At 38.4% G+C, this 21,646-nt stretch overlaps 1 protein-coding gene across 1 annotated transcript in view; it reads left to right on the forward strand.

Annotated features, from left to right (window-relative positions):
- The window catches only part of ZYG11A (zyg-11 family member A, cell cycle regulator), a 58,223-nt gene that overhangs the window by 10,629 nt on the left and 25,948 nt on the right, over nucleotides 1–21,646 (forward strand). The window contains exons 2-3 of the mRNA XM_060005187.1: nucleotides 3,895–4,060; nucleotides 16,353–17,104. Of these exons, the coding sequence (XP_059861170.1) occupies nucleotides 3,895–4,060; nucleotides 16,353–17,104 (918 nt within the window). The remainder of the gene's footprint in view (nucleotides 1–3,894; nucleotides 4,061–16,352; nucleotides 17,105–21,646) is intronic.

A 21,646-nucleotide genomic window follows, 5' to 3' on the forward strand; every position in this document is an offset into this window, starting at 1 on the left:
CTCTCACTAAAGATTAGCTCATGGACTTCCCTGACAGTCCAGTGGTTAAGACTCTGCACTCCCAATGCAGGGGGCATGGGTTCGATCCCTGGTCAGGGAACTAAGATCCTGTATGCCATGCTGTGTGGCCTTAAAAAAAAAAAAAGTAGCTCACAATCTTAAATTATAAAACATGAACCTCTATGATTAAGAGTCAACAGAGGGACTTCCCTGGTGGTCCAATGGTTAAGACTTTGCCTTCCAATGCAGGGGGTGCAGGTTCAGTCCCTGGTCAGGGAGCTAAGATCCCACATGCCTCACAGCCAGAAAAGCAAAACATAAAGCAGAAGCAATATTGAAACAAACTTAATAAAGACTTTAAAAATGGTCCACATTAAAAAAAAAAATCTTAAAAAAATCAACAGAATCAATAACTAACAGAATTAGATTCCCAGGGACTTCAGAAAATGGTATTACCAAAACAGTATAAAATAAGTGTATTTAAAATTTATTAAAGAAATAAAAGATGAAATAAAAATGAAAAAGAACAATATACAATTCAACAATGAAGAACTAAATGCCACAGAATAAAGAAATAGTAACCTGGAAGATAGATCTAGAGAAATTACCCACAGGAAGCAGAATTTCCATTTTCACATGGGCATATGAACCAATTCTAGGTATGAGACCCAAGTAAAAGTCCGCTGAGACTGTTTCAGGGAATTTTTTTGCTTTGTTGGCTCCTTTCTGACATGAATTCTGAAATGGCGAGGATTTGGAGCAGTTGAAACTCTCATATGTTCTTTTGGGAATGCAAAATAGTACAGTCACATTCTAAGAACGGGTTAGCACTCTGTTATGTAAAGTTAAATACATGCTTAACATGTAGGAAGTGTTGAATTCCAGGGACCCAGGAATCCCATTTTTAGGTAACTACCCAAGAAAAATGAAAACTGTGTTCCCACAAGACTTTGTGAATAGTTATAGCAGCTTTATTCAAAATTGTCAAAAACTTCAAGTAATCCAGATGCCCTTCAGTTGGTGAATAAAGAAATTGTGGTATATTCATTGCAGTGGAATGCTTCTCAGCAATAAAAAGGAACGAATTACAAAAACATGTAGCAACACAGATGAATCTTTGTTAAATGCATTATGCAAAATGAAAGATGTCAGATTCAAAAGGCCCAGTTACTTAATGATTCTACTTATATGACATTTTGGAGAAGGCAGAACACTGGGGACAGAACGAAGATAAGTGGTTGCTTGGGGTTGGTGGGAGGGATTGTCTGCAAAGGGACACTAGAGAATTTTTGGGTCATGGAACTGTTCTATATCTTTATTATGGTGGTAGTACACGACTGTATGCATCAGTCAAAACTCGTTGAACTAACTACACCAAAAAGTAATTTTTTTGCTATATGTAAATTATACCGCAGTTAAAAGAAAAACAAAAATGAATAACAGGATAGTGATTACAGCGTGCAGAGTAAACTTACTGAAGAAATATGGTTGAAGAGGATGTGGGGGTCAACAGAAGGCTTTTGTTTTTAAGGCAAATAATAGAGCATAAATTGTATGTTAAGAGTGATCCAGGGGCTTCCCTGGTGGCGCAGTGGTTAAGAATCCGCCTGTCAGTGCAGGGGACACAGGTTCGAGCCCTGGTCTGGGAAGATCCCACATGCTGCAGAGAAACTAAGCCTGTGTGCCACAACTACTGAGCCTGCACTCTAGAACCCACGAGCCACAACTGCTGAGCCCAGTGCCACAACTGCTGAAGCCCGCGTGCCACAACTACTGAGGCCTGTGTGCCTAGAGCCTGTGCTCTGCAACAAGAGAAACCACCGCAATGAGAAGCCCGCACACTGCAACGAAGAGAAATCTCCGCTCACCGCAACTAGAGAAAGCCCACCACAGCAATGAAGACCCAACATAGCCAAAAATAAATAAATTTATTGGAAAAAAAAAAAAGGGGTGATCCATTTGATGGGAATTCCCTGGTGGTCCAGAGGTTAGGACTTGGTGCTTTCACTGCCTGGGCTCAGGTTCAGTTCCTGCTCAGGGTACTAAGATCCCGCAAGCTGTGTGGCCTGGCCAAAAAAAAAAAAAGAATGATCCATTTGAGAATGAGAGTTTGAAGATGTGCATGAATGAAGAAATAACAAGGAGGGGCTAAGGCAGGAGGGATGAAATCCAGCCAGCACACGTGGAAGTGTTGGTCTTTGCAAGGAGGTACATGTTTTCCGTATAAGAGGAGACCAAGGAAAAGATGCATGCAGTTCCAAACTAAATTTGATGGTGAGGTGGCTTCATCTTTCTCACTGAAGTGAGCCAGATTCTGTTACCAGCATGAAATGGGTTTGAGGAACAAGTAGAAGGCATGAAATAATTCTTGCCTGATGGTGAGAAAATGCCCTGTCTAAAGAGACCTTGAAGGATTTCCAGCTACTGAGGGCTCATTTGAAGTTAATGTTTATGAATTTTCCATGACATACTATGTTGTGTGACTCTTCCCCTCTTCTTTTTTTAAAAAATATTTATTTATTTATTTTTGGCTGTGTTGAGTCTTAGTTGCGGCACACAGGGTCTTCATTGAGGCATGTGGGATCTTTCATTGTGGTGCACGGGCTTCTATCTAGTTGTGGCCTGCAGGTTCCAGGGTGTGTGGGCTCTGTAGTTTGGGGCACGTGAGCTCTGTAGTTTGGGATACATGGGCTCTAGTTGAGGTGTGGGAGCTCAGTAGGTGTGGCGCGTGGGCTTAATTGCCCCGTGGCATGTGGGATCTTAGTTCCCTGACCAGGGATCGAACCCAGGTCTCCTGCATGGTAAGGTGGATTCTTTACCACTGGACCACCAGGGAAGTCCCCTCTTCCCCTCTTCATAGATGATTAGCTGCTGGGTGTTGCCATAAAAAAGGTGAACAGTGAAGTTCTTCCAGGAGAATGTCTTAGAGTGTAATGGAGGAGAGGGAACAAGGAGTTGAGGATATGTGTAAAGGAGTAATTTATACTTCGGACTATGGAGGGAATTCAATCAGTTAAAAGTGAGGTGGAGGTCAGCGAATGTATTGCATGTTGAAACCTTTGACAAAAATGCAATCTCTGGCTAATCACTCTCTCTTCATGTCTGAGTGCCATACCTTTCAAATATATATTTTTAAAAATTTATTTATTTGGCTGCACCGGGTCGTGGTTGCAGCATGTGGGATCCGTAGTTGCAACATGCGAACTCTTAGTTGAGGCATGTGGGATCTACTTCCCTGACTAGGGATCGAACCCAGGGCCCCTGCATTGGGAACATGGAGTCCTAGCCACTGGACCACCAGGAAGTCCCTCAAATATTTGTAGAATGAACAAATGCTAGTCTCTTAGAGAAGATGTTTTACATCTGTCAGTTCTAATTCTTCTGCAGCCTCCTGGGTATAGCAACGTTTTACAGTGTGAACACTTATAAGGGTGGGAATAGGCAGGCCTTCTTATCCTCTGGCATGTAGTAACCATTCAATAAATATTTGTTGAATGAATGACCATGTGATTTCTGCTTGATTAGTCCCTTATGTTGTATGAAATTGTCAGATTTATTGGATGTATTCCACACTAAACTGTTAGCTCCCAAAGGATTAGAACTATATCTTACTCATCCCTGTATTTTCAGTGGCTGGCAGAGAACAGGAGATAAGTGAAGAGTTGAGAGAACTTAATTTTTTTAAAAAATACAACAGAAGCTACAACAGATAGAAGTGTCTTCCATTCAGTTAATAGTTGGAATAAGGTAGTTTCATTACATATAAATCATTAGAGTGAGGAAAATGTATCTTAAGATATCCTCATTAAGTAGTTTGATGTATGGCATGACCACTTTTATGTTGTATTTTTATAGATGTGTTCTAACAAATTTCTTTGGGGGTTTGTTTGCTAGGAGGAGGCGTCTCCCTACTCTTTGGTCAACATCTGCCTGAATGTCCTGGTTGCTAACCTGGAGAAATTGTGTTCTGAAAGATCTGATGGAACACTTTGTCTTCCGGAGCATTGGAGTTTCCCTCAGGAATTAGCTGATCAATTCGTTGGGGTCATGACTTGGCAAGGTAATGATAAGGCTCCTTTATAGTGTACTTTTATAGCACTTTACTGTTTGAAAAGCACTTTCACATATAATTCCTGTTTTGCTCCTCACAGCAACCCGGTGAGAAATACAGAAGTTATTCCCATTTTATTTGTGTGGAGGTTGGTTCTCCGAATCTTTCTGGGATCCCTTGATGGAAATTGTCTTACATCTGGGCTTGCCCTGCTCTTGCTATAGTCTCATCTCCCATTCTTTTCTTTGTGAATATGAACCTTTAAATTTTTTTCCTTTACCTCCTATTGTAGTGGGGCTTTCAAAGAGCTATGTTTAATTTGCAATGTTACAGTTTTTTCTTAATGAAAAATTTTGGGGGGTAACACATTATTGAGATAAAATTCACGTACTGTATAATTCATCCATTTAAAGTATACAATTCAGTTTTTTTTTTATTTTTTTAGTATATTCACAGATTTGTGCAGCCATCATCACAGTCAATTTTCATCACCTTAAAAAAAATCTCCTTATCCATTCCACCCTAGTTTTAAGCAGTCATAATCTACTTTCTACCTGTACGGATTTGCCTTTTCTGAACATTTAATATAAATGGAATCATTCAACATGTGGCCTCTTGTGTCTGGCTTCTTTCACTCAACATAGTATTGTCAAGGTTCATCCATGTTGTAACATCAATCACGACTGAATTTTTATGGCTGCATAATATCCCACTGTATTGAGATACCCCTTTTTATTCATTTCTCAGTTGATGAACATTGGGTTATTTTTACATTTTGGCTATTATAAATAATGCTACTATAAACATTAGTGTACACATTTGTGTGTGGGCATATGTTTTTATTTCTTTTGGGTGTATACCCAGGAGTGGAATTGCTGGATTAATTGCTGGATAAAATGGAAGTGCTGGATTTGGGTGTATACCCAGGAGTGGAATTGCTGTGTTTAACTTTCTGAGGAACTTCCAAACTCTTTTCCAAAGTGGCTGCACCGTTTTATGTTCCCACCAGCAGTGTTACAAGAGTTCAGATTTCTCCACATCCTCATCAAAACTTGTTATCTGACTTTCTGATAGCCATCCTGGTGGATGTGAAGTGGCATCTATTGTGATTTTGATTTGCATTTCCCTAGTGACTAATTATATTGAGCATTTTTTCATGTTCTTGTTGGCCATTTGTTTATTCTCTTTGGAGAAGGCTCTATTCAGATTTTTTGCCTATTTCTTATTAGGTTATTTGTCTTTTATTATTGAGTTGTAAGATATGTCCCTCATCAAACATGGTTTGCAGTTATTTTCTCCCATTCTATAGATTGTCTTTTCACTTAGTTGATAGTGTCCTTTTACTCACAGAAGTTTTTAATTTTGATGAAGTCCAATTTATCTTTTGTTGCTTATGCTTTTGGTATCGTATCTAAGAATCCATTGCCAAAGCCATTGCAAAGTCCTAAAGATTTTACACCTACATTTTCTTTTAAGAGTTTCATTGCTTTCACTCTTATGTTTAGTACTTTGGTCCATTTTGAAATAATTTTTGGCATGAGGTGTAAGGGTCCAGCTTCATTATTTTGCATGTGGCTATACAGTTGTCCCAGCACTATTTGTTAAAAAGGCTGTTCTTTTTTTTGTGTTGAATAGTCTTGGCATCCTTGTTGGAAATCAGTTGACCATTGATGTATGGGTTTATTTTTGTACTCTCAATTCTATTCCATTGATCGATGTGTCTATCCTTATGTCAGTACCAAGTAGCTTGATTACTGTTTGCTTTGTAGTGAGTTTTGAAATTGTTAAGTGTGAGTCTTCCAACTTTGTTCACCTTTTTCAGGATTGTTTTGGTTATTCTGGGTTCCTGATATTTCCATGTGAATTTGAGAATTGACTTGTCAATTTCTACAAACAGTCCACCTGGGATTTGAATAGGAATTGCATCAAATATGTATAATCAATTTGGGGATTTTTGCCATCCTAACAGCATTAAGTCTTCTGATCCATGAATATGATGTCTTTCTATTTATTTAGATCATCTTTAGTTATTTTCACCAGTGTTTTACCATCTTAACGATCTGAAATCCTTAATACATGAGCATGGGAGAGCTTTCTATTTATTTAAAATAGATCTTTAATTTATTTCAACAATGTTTTCTAATTTATGGGTATAAGTTTACATCTTTGTTAAATTTATTTCTAAGTATTTTATTCTTGATCCTGTTACACAATTGCTTTCTTAATTTCATTTTTGGATTGTTCATTTTTAGTGTACAGAAATCCAATTGATTTTTTTTTTTTCCAATTGATTTTTTAAAATTATTTTTAAAATTTTTATTAGGCTGTGCCATGCGGCATGTAGGATCTTAGTTCCCCATCCAGGGATCAAACCCGTGCCCCCTGCATTGAAAGCACGGAGTCTTAACCTCTGGACCACCAGGGAAGTCCCTACAATTGATTTTTTATGTTAATCATATACCCTGGAAACTTGCTGAATTGATTTATGTGTTCTAATAGTTTAAAGGATTTCTTAGAATTTTCTGTATACAAGATCATGTCATCTGCAAATGGAAATGGTTTTACTTCTTCCTTTCCAATTTGGATGCCTTTTATTTGATTTTCTTGTCCAACTTCCCTGGCTAGAACCTCCAATACAAAGTTGAAGTATTGAAACATTCACCCTTTTCTTTTCCTGATCTTAGGGGGAAAGCATCTAGTCTTTTACCATTAAGAGTGATTTTAGCTTTGGGTTTTTTGTAATTGCCCTTAACAGGCTGAGGAGGTTCCCTTCTATTTTAGTTTGTTGAATGTATTCATCAGGAAGAGGGTGTTGGCTTTTTCTGCATTTGTTGAAATGTTCACGTGGGTTTTGTTTTTTATTCTTTTAATGTGGTGTATTACATTAATTTGCTTTTGGATGTTAATCCATGCTTTTCTGGGATAAATCCCACTTGGTCACATTGTATAAATCTTTTTGTTTATTACTAGATTCAGTTTGCTGGTAATTTGATGAAGATTTTTGCATCCATAATTTAAAAGGATTTTGATCTGTGATATTCTGTTCTTGTGATGTCTTTTTTTTTTTTTTTTTTTTTTTGCGGTACGTGGCCCTCTCACTGTTGTGGCCTCTCCCGTTGTGGAGCACAGGCTCCAGACGCGCAGGCCCAGCGGCCATGGCTCACGGGCCCAGCCGCTTCACAGCATGTGGGATCCTCCCGGACCAGGGCACGAACCCGTGTCCCCTGCATCGGCAGGCGGACTCTCAACCACTGCGCCACCAGGGAAGCCCTCTTGTGATGTCTTTATATGGATTTTTGGCATCAGGATAAAACTGACCTCAATGAATTGGGAGGTGTTCTTTCTTTTTTTTTTTTTTAGAGGAGTTTGTGAAGAATTGGTATGTATTCTTCTTTAAATGTTTGGTAGATTTCAACAGTAAAGCCCTCTTGGCCTCTTTATGTGGATAGTTTTTTGATGATTAATTCAATCTGTTTACTTGTTATAGGTCTATTCATATTGTCTGTTTCTTCTTCAGTAGCTTTGGTAGTTTGTGTTATTCTGTGAACTTATCCATTTCATTTAAATTATCATATTTATCAGCATACAGTCTGTTCATGATATTTCTTTACAATTCATTTTATTTCTGCAAGGTCAGTAGTTCTGTCCCTTTCAATTCTCATTCTAGAAATTTGAGTTCTCTTTTTTTCTTGGTCAGTAGAGCTAAGTTTTGTCAACTTTGTTGATCTTTTCAAAAACCATCTTTTGATTTCATTCATTTTTTTTTTTTACTTTATTTTCTTTTCTGTCCTCCATTTCATTAATTCTCATTATAATTTTTATTATTTCCTTCCTCCTGCTCATTTTGTGTTTGGTTTGCTTTTCTTTTCCCTGTGTCTTAAGGTAGAAGTTTAGGTTATTGATTTGAGAGCTTCTTTTTTAAATATATGCAATTAGAGCTATAAATTTCCTTCAAGCACTGCTTTAGCTGCATCCTGTAAGTTTTTGTATGTTGTCTTTATTTTTCATTCATCTCAAATTATTTTCTGATTTTTCCCTTTTGATTTCTTCTTTGACCCACTGCGTTTTAAGGAATATATTGTTTAATTTCCAAATACTTTTGAATTTCCAGATTTCTTTGTTATTAATTTTTAAATTCATTTAACTGTACTTTGAGAACATACTTTATTTCAGTTTTAAAAAATTTATTGAGATTTGTTTTTTGGCCCAATATATGCTCTATTTTGGAGAATGTTCCAAGTGCATTTGAGAAGAATATATATTCTGCCATTATTGGGTGAGTTGTTCTGTAGATTTCTGTTAGATCTAGTTGGTTTATAATTGTTTTAATCTTCTATTTCACTGTCAATCTTTTGTAGTTTTTCTGTATAGAAAATAGTTTTTTAATCCTTTTAGTTATTCATGCTAAATAGGATATACATGTACTTTTAAAATACATTGTTGGGACTTCCCTGGTGGCATGGTGGTTAAGAATCTGCCTGCCAATGAAGGGGACACGGGTTCGAGCCCTGGTCTGGGAAGATCCCACATGCCGCGGAACAACTAAGCCTGTGTGCCACAACTACTGAGCCCGTGCTCTAGAGCCCATGAGCCACAACTACTTAGCCCGCTTGCCACAACTACTGAAGCCTGCGTGCCTAGAGCCTGTGCTGTGCAACAAGAGAAAACACTGCAATGAGAAGCCCACGCACTGCAACGAAGAGCAGCCCCTGCTTGCTGCAACTAGAGAAAGCCCGTGTGCAGCAACAAAGACCCAATGCAGCCCCCCCAGCCTAAGAAAAAATACATGGTTAGATTTGATTTGCTAATATTTTGTTGAGTTTTTTTTGTTGTTGTTGAGGATTTTTGCATCTGTGTTCATGAGAGATATTGGTCTATAGTTTTCTTTCATAGTAGCTCTGTGGTTTGTTTCTTATTTTATTTTATTTTTTATTTATTTGGTTGCACCAGGTCTTAGTTGCGGCAGGCAGGCTCCTTAGTTGCGGCATGCAGGCTCCTTAGTCGTGGCTTGCAAACTCTTAGTTGCGGCATGCATATGGGATCTAGTCCCCTGACCAGGGATTGAACCCGGGCCCCCTGCATTGGGAGTATGGAGTCTTATCCACTGTTCCACCAGGAAAGTCCCAGGTGCTCTGTGGTTCTGGTGTTAGGGTAATGCTGGCCTCAAAGAATGAGTTAGGAGGTATCCACTGTGCTACTATGCTCTGAAAGAAATTGTAGAGAACTGGTACAATTTCTTCCTTAAATGTCTGGTAGAATTCACCAGTGAACCCATCCAGGTGCTTTTTGTTTTGGAAGGTTATTAATTATTGATTCAATTTCTTTAATAGATACAGATCCATTCACATTGTCTATTTCTTTTTGTGTGAGTTTTGGTAGATTGTGCCTTTCAAGGATTTGGTCCATTTAATTTAGGTTATCAAACTTGTGGGCATAGAGCTGTTCATAGTATTCCTTTCATATCCTTCTTTTAAAAAATTAATAAATTTATTTATTTTTGGCTGCATTGGGTCTTTGTTGCAGTGCACAGGCTTCTCATTGCGGAGGCGTCTCTTGCTGCGGAGCACAGGCTCCAAGCGTGCAGGCTTCAATAGCTGTGGCATGCAGGCTCAGTAGTTGTGGCTCATGGGCTCTAGAGTGCAGGCCCAGTAGTTGTGGTGCAGGCTCAGTAGTTGTGGCTCATGGGCTCTAGAGTGCAGGCCCAGTAGTTGTGGTGCATGGGCTCAGTAGTTGAGGCATGTGGGCCCTAGAGTGCAGGCTTAGTAGTTGTGGTGCACAGGCTTAGCTGCTCTGCGGCATGTGGGATCTTCCCAGACCAGGGCTCGAACCCATGTCCCCTGCATTGGCCGGTGGCTTTTCAACCACTGCACCACCAGGGAAGCCCATCATATTCTTTTTTTTTTTTGTGGTACGCGGGCCTCTCACTGTTGTGGCCTCTCCCCTTGCAGAGCACAGGCTCTGGACAGGCAGGCTCAGCGGCCATGGCTCACGGGCCCAGCCGCTCCGTGGTATGTGGGGTCTTCCCGGACCAGGGCACGAACCCGTGTCCCCTGCATTGGCAGGCGGACGGACTCAAACCCACTGCGCCACCAGGGAAGCCCCATCATATCCTTTTAATGTCCATGAGATCTGTAGTGATGTCCTCTCTCTCATTTCTGATATTAGTAATTTGTCTCTTTATTTTAGTCTGGCTAGAGTCTTACTGATTTTATTGGTCTTGTCAAAGAACCAGTTTATGGTTTTATTGATTTTTTCCTTTATTGATCTGAGGTAACATTGGTTTATAACATTACTAGTTTTACACGTACAGAATATATTTCTACTTCTCTATAGAAATATGGTGTACCCACCACCAAAAATTTAGTTTCCTCTGTCACCATACAGTTGATCCCCTTTACCTGTTTTGCCCTCCCCTCCACTTCTTCCTGTCTGATAAACACTACTCTGTTTTTTCTATCTACATGTTTCTGTTTGCTTTAGTTTTTCTTATTTTGTTTGTTTATATTCCACATAAGAGTGAAATTGTATGGTATTTGTCTTTCTCTGTCTGACTAATTTCACTGAGCATAATACCGTCAAGGTCCATCCATGTTGTCAGAAATGCTAAGATTTCATTTTTTTTAATGGCTGAGTAGTATTCCATTGTACATATTCCACATCTTCTTTATCCATTCATCTGTTGATGGGCACTTAGATTGTTTCCATATCTTTGTTATTGTAAACAATGCTGCAGTGACCATAGGGGTGCATGTATCTTTTTGAATTAATGTTTTTGTATTCTTTGGATAACTACCCAGAAGTGGGATAGCTAGATTATATGGCAGCTCTATTTGTAATTTTGTGGGACTCTCCATACTGTTTTCCATAGTGACTGCACCAATCTACATTCCCACTAACAGTGTATGAGGGTTCCCACATCCTTGCCAGTACTTATTTCTTGCCATTTTGATAATAGGGTTTTTTTGGTACATCATTCATCCTCTTTATTTTTTTAATTTTCAAATTTGTATATAATTTTTAAAGATTATAGTCCATTTACAGTTATTACAGAATACTGGCTATATTTACTGTGTTGTACAGTACATCTTCGTAGCCTTTCTTACACCAGTAGTTTGTACTTCCCAGTCCCCTACCTCTATTATTGCCCACATACACACACTGGTAATCACTAGTTTGTTCTCTATATCTGTGTGTCTTTTTCTTTTCTGTTATATTCACTAGTTTGTTGTATTTTTTTTAAGCTCCACATATAAGTGATATCATACAGTATTTGTCTTTGTCTGACTTATTTCACTTAGCATCATGCTTTCTGAATCCATCCATGTTGCTGCAAATGGGCAAAGTTTGTTCTCTTTTATGGTTGAGTAGTAGTCAATTTTATATAAATATAAATATATAAAATATATAAATATAAAAATTATATATAAAAATGTAATATATAAATATAAATGTTGTATATACACACACACAAACATATACACACCTTCTTTATCCATTCATCTTTATGTATGTTCCTGTTGCCATTTTCTTAATTATTTTGGGTTTGTTTTTGTAGGTCTTTTTCTCTTGTGTTTCCCACCTAGAGAAGTTCATTTAACATTTGTTGTAAGGCTGGTATCCATTCATCTGTTGATGGACACTTCGGTCGCTTCCATGTCTTTTTTAATTTTTTTTTAAATTTTATTTATTTATTTTTGGCTGCGTTGGGTGTTCGTTGTTGCGCGCGGGCTTTCTCTGGTTGCATAGAGCAGGAGCTACTCTTTGTTGCAGTGCATGGGCTTCCCATCGTGGTGGCTTCTCGTTGCGGAGCACAGGCTCTAGGCGCGTGGGCTTCAGTAGTTGTGGCTCGTGGTCTCTAGAGTGAAGACTCAGTCGTTGTGGTGCACGGGCTTAGTTGCTCCACAGCGTGTGAGATCTTCCTGGACCAGGGCTCGAACCCGTGTCCCCTGCATTGGCAGGCAGATTCTCCACCACTGCGCCACCAGGGAAGCCCTGCTTCTGTATCTTGGTAGTTGTAAATAACGCTGCTATGAACATTGGGATGTATGTATCTTTTCAGATTAGTGTTTTCATTTTTTCTTTGGATATATACCCAGGAGTGGAATTGATGGTCATATGGTAGTTCAGTTTTTTTGAGAAACCTCCATGATGTTTTCCCCAGTAGCTGTACCAATTTACATTCCCACCCAACAGCATATGAGGGTTCCCTTTTCTCCACATTCTCGCCAACATTTGTTATTTGTGTTCTTTTTGATGATAGCCATTCTGACAGGAATGAGGTGACATCTCATTGTGGTTTTGATTTGCATTTCCCTGGTGATTAGGGATGTTGAGCATCTTTTCATATGCCTGTTGGGCATATGCATGTCTTTGGAGAAATGTGTTTTCAGGTCTTTGCCCATTTTTAAATCGAGTTGTTTGTTTTTTTGATATTGAGTTGCATGAGCTGTTTATATGTGCATTGTGGATGGATGTTTTATTGGTTGTAGATTGAAGGGGAGAGACCACGGTAGTGTTTCACTCTGCCATGTTGCTGATGTTACTCCCTTTGCTCTAATTCTTATTTCTTTTCTTCTGCTTACTTTGAATTTAATTTGCTCTTCTTTTTCTAGTTTCCTAAAATGGGAACTTAGATTATTGATTTTAGATCTTTCTTTTCTAATATATGCATTCAGGGCTATAACTTTCCCTCTAAGCACTGCCTTTGCTGCATCCCATAGATTTTGATAAGTTGTGTTTTCATTTTCATTTAATTCAAAATATTTTTCAGTTTCTCTTCACATTTTTTCTTTGACTCATGTTATTTAGAAGTGTGTTGTTTAATCTCCATGTATTTTGGAATTTTCCAGTTATTTTCTTTTTTTTTAAAGAAACTGGTCATTTGTTTTGTAAAGTGTCCTACAATCTGGACTTTACCATTGTTTGACTGCAATGATTTGACATGTTTCTCTGATCCTTGTAATTCCTATAAATTGGAAATTAGAGGTAGAGGCTTGATCAGATTCAGGTTTGATGTTTGGTAGTGCCCTATACTTCTTAAGGGTGTGAATAAAGTCTGATTGCCTGGTTGTTTTTCACTTTTGGTGGCCATAGATGATTGTTACCTTCCTAGATTTATTAAATCATCAGGGGTTCTTGTATGTATGACAATGTTTATTACTCTCAACTTTCCTGGCTTAGAGTACTTTGTTTTTCTGTTTTTTAATTTTATCCTTGGTTACTATTCCACAGTTTCGTTTGTATGCCTCTGTTTCTCCATATATACGTTAAATGTTTTATGTTCCTCAAGTTTCTGTCTTGGGTACCCTTCTCACTTTGTACACTACCTGGGTAATTTTGTTTGATTTAGCTACCACTTCTACTTGAATTTCCCAGAGTTTCCAGTGCAGGTCTTTATTCTAAGCTCCAGAACCACATATCCAGGATGCCTCTTACATATCTTATAACTCTTCTCTGGGCTGCTGAATCATCATATTCTTTTGGTTTTCTTCTACCTCAGTGGCTGCTGCTTATCTGTCTGCTCATCTGGTAGTACAGAAAGGGTAAGAGTTCTGTCTTTGGTGCCAGACTCTTTGGGTTTGCCACCATTTCCATGGGCCAGTTACTTAAGTTCCTTATGCCTCATCTCATCTGTAAAGTATGACTAATAGTAATACATACTTCATTGGGTTTTATGAGGATTCAGGGAGTTAGTATATCTAAAATGTTCAGAACATTCAAAAATGGTTAGTTATTATCATGGCTATTATTCCTCATTCTGCTATTTGATCTTAAACATAGATGCTTTTTGGTACTTGGTCCTTGTTCCTCTTCTTCTTACATTCTCATGTCATCCATTCCCATGGTTTTAAATACTGTTTCTATGCTGATTAATTCCAAATGTTTATGCTTCAGTCTTTTAGATTTAAAATATGTAGAACTGAGAAGACCTCGGCTGATCTTATGGGAAGTCCTGAAGGTGGAATAACTACTCAGATCTGTGTTGCATTAGGGCGTGAGGGCTGGATCTTTATACCTCCCAACACAGTCTTGGGATATGGGTTTCCATGGGAAAGTGGTATGACCATGGGTGAAGCAGTTCTTTTCAGCTGATGCAGTCCCCATAGATGAGGGCTGTCAGTTGGTGGCATTCCCAGCAGCTCAAGTAGTAAGTCCTTTATCTCTAAATGCGATCTGGCGTCCCATCACGGCATCTGCTACACTGCCATTTCCTCCCATCTCAAAATCCTCCTAGTTGTTCAGTGACTTAGGAGTCATTTTTCATTCCTCCTCCCTCTACCCTTGATTCTGTTGACACATTTTCTGTCTTCAAAATACATATCTCAAACGTTCTTTTCCTCCTAGCCCCTGTCATTGACACCTTTCTCTTACTTCTCCCCTGGTCTCCCAAATGCTTTCCTTACCTCCAATTCTGCCCCTCGCCAAGCTCTGCCACACGGCAGAGGGCAGTCCTCTCATACCTTAATCAGATCTGTCTACACCTCTGTCACTCTTTAAAGGCTTCTCCTTGTACTTAGGATAAAATGCCAATTATTTACCCTGGCCTGTAAGGTCTGACTCTTGCCTCTGTCTCTAACCTGTCAGATGCTGATATCCCGTTCACCAACTATGCTTCAGCCACACTGCTTTTCTCTCATTTCACAGAAAAAGCCAAGCTCTTTCCCATATCAGGTCTTTAGCTCCTCGTGTCTGGAATGACAGCTGCCTTTGCTTTTCATATCCTTTTGGTCTCAGCTTAAATGTCGCCTCCTCATACCTCACCAAGAAACAGAAGATTCTTGTCCTCCTCCTCCTTTTCCCCACCCCTGTATTATATTCTTGTCTTGTTTGTTTCCTTTAGAACACTGACTACATTTTTAATGTTAGTAGTATTCTGCTTGTTTTATATTCTTTTGTATCTGTGTTCTCCTTCTAGGATGTAAATAAACGCCAAGATGGCAGGAGCCATGTCTGTCTCATTCACCATCCTCAGCTTGTAGCATAGCACTTTGCATACCTTGAGCACTTGATATTTGTTGAATAAATGTAATAAGTTCCTTCTCAAAGCCTTGAATATTGGGGTCTCCTTTTTCCTATCTTAGTAGCACAGCCCAGCTCAAACTGGGAACTTGTGAACCATCTTATACACCTTTTTCCTCAATTCTTTCCCCTAGTCCATTCAGCTACCATGTTCTGTCAGTTTAAACTTTCATTTCTCATCATTAAAATCATTAATAATCTCTTGTCCCATCTCACTCCCATCAAATACCATCCTAATTCTTGTTACATTATCACATAATTGGTCTTTCTAAAAAAATAATTATGACCATTTTTTTTTGCTTAAAAATTTTGAGTTGTTCATTATTGTTTATAGGGTAAATGTCTGCGTTTCCTAGCTTTGTTTACGGGCCCCATCTGCCTTTTACCTCCCTCTCCACTTTCATTTCCAGCCATGCTTCCCCTTGTACGCTATGGGCCAGTAGCACTGATCTACTTAGGGTCATTCTGAAAAATCTGTTGTTCTGTGCCTCCATGTCTTTGGCGTGTTCTTCCACCTTCCACCTTCACCCTGGGAAACTGATATTCCATTCTTAAAAACCTTCCCCGATGTTAACCTCATTTGTATTAATTCAGTACCTGGTATGAATCACCATTGGATATAATACATTATTATAATAATTTATTTGCCTGACATGCTTCCTAGACTGAATTCTTTATGGTCACAGGTGTCTAATTACCTTGTGAGCCTATTACTTAACATGGGATCTCACACATAGAAGATGCTTAGTAAATCGTTCCTAAATGAAATCTAGTATAACCCACTCATTTTACAGATGAGGAAAATGAGGCCTAGAGAGGTAAGTGACTTACCAAAGGCTGTGCACCAATTTGGTTAAAAGTAGTCATTAGTGCTGTTTTCATATTATATACCCTATACTTACCTACCTCTTTTATTTTGTTCTTTTTTTTCTGTGAACAAGGTTGCTGTGGTTAAAACTGTGGGCTCTGGAGTCAAACTGGTTTTGATGCTTGATTCTGCCACACATTTTTGACCTTGAGCAAGTTACTTAACCTCTTTAAGCTCGAGTTTCCTCGGCTATAAGATGGTAATAATCATAGTTCTTTTATGGTGTTATTGTAAAGAGTAAATGAGATGATTTGAGTAAAGCGTTTACAACAGTGCTTGGCACAGAGTAAGCAGTAAATGTAGGTCATTATTGTTGTTATTATTAGCATCTGTCAAAGTTCTTTGGCCATAACACCTCCTGGAAAAGGCATGAGATTTAGTTGTTATTACAAGCTGGTTCTGGTTCTCTTATAGGCAAGCTGACTGATAGAACGGCAAGCATTTTCCGAGGCAACCAAATGAAACTGAAGCTGGTCAGTATTCAGAAAGCTAAAATATCTACAGCTGCATTCATACAAGCCTTCTGCCATCACAGACTCATTGAACTGGATGCTACTGCAGTACACACTGACCTCTCAATTCCAGACATCCTAAGTGGACTCTGCAGCAATAGCTGGATCCAGCAAAACCTCCGATGTCTCCTGTTGGACTCAGCAAGCATCCCTCGCAATTCAAGACTGTTGTTCTTTGGTCAGCTCACCGGTCTTCGCATCTTAAGTGTTTTCAGTGTTTGTTTTCATAGTGAAGACCTGGCTAATGTTTCTCAGTTACCCAGACTGGAAAGCTTGGATATCTCTAATACTCTGGTCACTAACATCTCTGCACTCCTCACCTGTAAGGATCGACTCAGATCTCTCACAATGCACTATCTAAAATGCCTGACCATGACCAAACCACAGATTCTCGCAGTCATTAGAGAACTTAAATGTCTGCTTCACCTTGATATTTCTGATCACAGGCAACTCAAGTCAGATCTAGCTTTTCATTTGCTACAGCAGAAGGATATTCTGCCTAACATTGTGTCACTGGACATTTCTGGGGGCAGTTGCATCACTGATGAAGCTGTAGAACTGTTTATACAGCAGCGGCCTGCGATGCAATTTGTGGGACTACTGGCTACGGATGCTGGTTATTCTGAATTCTTTGCTACAGCGCAAGACTTGAGGGTTTGTTCTTTACTGAAATAAGTTTGTTTCATTTGTTCAAAACAGTTTTAAGTTTTTGTTGTATATCAGAATCTGTACTAGGCATTAGGGTTACAAAGACAGATTAAAAAATTCTTGAGGAGCTTAATTAAGAATTATTGCGTAGCTACTGTGTGGTAGGTTGTGAAAATATAACCTTAAACAAGATACAGTCCTAGCCTCCACGTCTTCGAGTCTGGTTTGATAATGATAAGCAGAGCCATTTATACATTACCTCTTATGTGCCAGATGTCATGCACATTGTTTTTTATGGATGAGGAAATGGAAGCTCAGGGAAGTTAAGCTACTTATCCACAGTCATAGAAGTATTAAATGATAGAGCTGAGACTTGTGTCCTGGTCTTTGTGACTCTAAAACTAGTGTTTTCACCTCTAGTAACAGCTAAATATAATGAATAAGGCAGGTGATCAATATGCCTAACACCATTTTTGGTGAAGGTATGACGAAAAGCAATTTTTAAAAGAGTCTTAAGAAAAAAGCATTGAACACTGCTGGAATATGTTTATAGCCTCTCATGGTGCTGTTTTTAAAGCCGCATATATTTAAATATCTAGAATATTTCTCTTTTAAAACAGTGGCTTTCTACCTCAGCTGTACATTATAAACACTTTGGAAGCTTTAAAATACACAGATGCTTGTGTCCCATTCCCCAGAGATTCTGATTTCATGGGTCTGGGACTTGTTCTGGGCATCAGGATTTTGAAAGCTTGCACGTAATTCTAGCGTGCAGCCGAGGTTCAGAACCACCACTTTAAAAGAACCCCTTTAAAAAAATAATTATACCGTATGTAATTTTTCCTAGGGTGAGAGAGAAAAGTGATTTACAGTCATTAGTTGTTTTCACAGTTTTATTCTTTTGATTTGAAAATAGCAATTGTTGTATTTTAAAGTCCTTTTAATTTTCTGGCTTGTTAATGAAGGTGGAAGCCATCAGTTACATCATTAGGCTACAAATAGATAATTTGAACTTTCTAATTAAATGTGTATAGTAGAGATGTTTACCACAAATGAACACCTAGGCCAGTTTCAGATTAATGGCATTTAGTGTCACAATGATCAAAAGACCACAGTGATTTAAAAAAATAGATTTTAACACATCAACTCCTGATATATACAGTAATATTGGACAAGTGCTAGAATATTCTGTAGGCAGATTATGCATGTAGTTAAGATACTGTCAAAGTGGGTACACCAAAAGAAAATGAGAGAAGTCTTCTTTCAATAACCTTTATCTGGTATACATGTAAGTTTAGTTTATTTTGAAAATTTTAAATTATGCCGTATATACAGTGTTGGATATTGTGGGGATGGAGAGGAGAGACCATAATCTTCCTAGTACTAAGAAACTCTAAAGATCTTAATCTAGACTTACACGGAGTGTAAGGTATGGTAAGTTTAAAAGGTGTGTTTCAGAAAATCTTATATTTAAGAGAAATATGTATTGCTAGAATCAGATGCAAAATATACTAAGTATTTTTGTTTGGGTTAATCAAAAGTTTGCTTAAATTAAAATGGATAAAATTAAGTGTTAGTGAAAACCTAACAGAACAAGTATGTGTTATTTCCTGCACCCAGTGTTAGAGTGGGCAACGTGTACTTAATTGCTTTAAAATGGGTGGAAAGGGCACCCGCCATTAGTATTAAGAGCCATGTAACATTTTCATTTGCTAAGAAATCCTTGTTGATCCACTGGTGGGGCGTAGCAAGAATCCCTTTTGAGGATTGTTTTGTAATGACATCTATAGGAAGCCCTGGAGAGAGAGGGTGATGCAGCATCTATCTGGTCTTCCGCTTAGCCTTAGTATGGCTTATCCTTTGTTTCTCTTTCAGCTCTTACATCTGGATGATCACAAAACTTTAAAAAATTTTAGAATATATCCAGTGTTTAGATTCTTAATAATGTGTAGGTCGTTGGGCAGTTGATCTATGTATAGTACTTGAAAAATTATTTTTAAATAATTTTTAACTTTGCAGATCACTAACTTTAAATATTTTTCCAAATTTGTTTTTTCATATTTTATCTCTACATGCACGTGTACACACACGTGCACACACACACGCACAGAGTTTTTTTCTTGAGGGTAGGTTGCATACATCATGCCCCTCTGCCCCTTAGCATACTTTAGTTTGTATATCCTAGAGCAAGGATAGTCTCTTGGACTCTTCCGAGAGCAAGGATAGTCTCAAGGATGACCACGGTGCAGCTATCAAATTTCAGGAAATTTAGCATTGATGCAATACTTTTATATAATCTACTATATATATTATCCCAGTAATGCCCTTTATAAAATATTTTTCCTTTTAGTCCAGGATTATTTTTGCATTCAGTTGTCATATTTCTTTATAATTTAAACTAGAAGAGTTCCTTAGTCCTTCCTGTCCTTTGTTACATTGATATTTTTGAAGAATACAGACCAGCATTGTTTCGTTGGCTTTTTTGAAGAATACTCCTCATTTTGGGTTAGTCTGATGCTTCCTCATAATTATATTCAGGTTCTCCCATCTCTGCCCGGAATACCACATAAGGGATGTTGTGTCCTTCTCAAGTATATTACAACATGAAGCACACAGTGCCCCTCATTAGTGAAGTTACTTTTCATCACTTGGTCAAAGTATTGTTCAGGTACTAGGTAAAATAGCCAGGTGCAGATAAAATATTATCTATATACTGTTGTATTGTTTCTACACTACATAGGTAATACTATTCCTCTTGAAACTAATAAGCAATATATAAGATTAGAAGACTATGCCAATATCCTGGTCCTCATCAAACTTTCTGATCTAGATACAGCATCCATTGATGTTTCTTACCTGAACCAATCTTTACTGCAGTGGTTGCAAAGTGGTGATTTTCCAACTCCAGCTCTCCTTTCTACATTTAGCAAGTCTAACGTATCCTTAATGTGGACTCATTGATTCCTGATGTTTTCAATGATTTATAGTTCATTACTCTTCTTAATTATTGTGATGCTCAATTTGTCACAGGTTGGCCAATGAGAGCTCCCGTGTCAGTTTTTACATGCCCCCATTTTTGTTGTTGTTATTATTTTGAGTACTTCTTTACTTTCTGGCAAACTAAGACGTTCTAGGCTTCTTATACTTCTCTGTTTTGGCCTTGGAATTAGACATTTCTCCCAGAAACCCTGGTTCCTTTTAGGAGGAAACCAATATTTGAGTACCAGATGTGTTTTTAAGCCCTTTCAGCAAACAGAGCCAAGAAATAGATGAAGTAAGTTTAAAAGTGATACTTCCAAATGACCATCCTCACACTGTTCTTTGCCCTTCCACATTCTGTATTTGTATCTCTCTTTCCCACAGTGATAACTTTGGCTCTCAAAAGCGTCAGCACATTTGCTTAATCCTACAACACATATAAAATAGTTTCAGAGTTGCTACACCTATACTACTTGTTTTTTTCTTTTACATTATTTATTTATTTATTCGGTTGCGCCGGGTCTTAGTTGCAGCAGGAGGGCTCCTTAGTTGCGGGTCTCCGCCCGCCTCCTTAGTTGTGGCATGCGAACTCTTAGTTGCGGCATGCATGTGGGATCTAGTTCCCTGGCCAGGGATTGAACCCGGGCCCCCTGCATTGGAGCGCAGAGTCTTAAACACTGCGCCACCAGGGAAGTCCCACACCTATACTACTTTGAAACACAAACCTACTAAAAAAAGTTGAAGATATGTTTGCAGTTCTTTCTTTTCCCTCTTGACTGAGAGTATCGTCAAAGTACTAAGCACATATATTTAGGTTTTAAAATTTCCTCTTCTTACACAATAGGTAGCATAGTATATGTACTCTACACTTTGCTTTTTTTACTAAGCAGTATGTCTTGGGAATCATCCTGTGTCAGTTCATGTTCCCGTTTTTTGGGAGGGGATGGTAAAATACATATAACATAAAAGTTATCATTTTAATCTTTTTTAAGTGTATAGTTCAGTGGTTTTACATACATTCATAATTTTGTTCAACCACCATTCATCTTCATAGCTCTTTTCATCTTGTAAGGCTGAAATTCTATACCCATTAAACAGTAACTCCCATTACCCCTTCTCCCTGGACCCTGACAACTCCCATTCTACTTTTGTCCCTATGAATTTGACTATTCTAACTACCTCATGTAAGTGGAATCATACAGTACTTGTCTTTTTGTGACTGGCTCATTTCACTTTGCATAGCGTCCTCAGGGTTCATCCGTGTTGTGGCATACTGCCTTTTTCAGGTTGAATAACATCCATTATGTGTTTACCACATTTTGCTTGTCTGTTTATCATCGATGAACACTTGGGTTGCTCCCATGTTTTGGCTGTGTTGGTAATTGTGAATAATGTTGTTACAAGCATGGGTATACAAATATCTCTTTGAGACCCTGCCTTTGTTTTTTTTTTGCTGTGCCACACAGCTTGAGGGATCTCAGTTCCAGGGATTGAACCTGGGCCACAGCAGTGAAAGCCCAGAATCCTAACCACTAGGCCACCAGGGAACTCCCAAGACCCTGCTTTTAA

The sequence above is a fragment of the Delphinus delphis genome, chromosome 1 (assembly GCF_949987515.2).
Source record: "Delphinus delphis chromosome 1, mDelDel1.2, whole genome shotgun sequence".
NCBI lineage: Eukaryota > Metazoa > Chordata > Mammalia > Artiodactyla > Delphinidae > Delphinus > Delphinus delphis.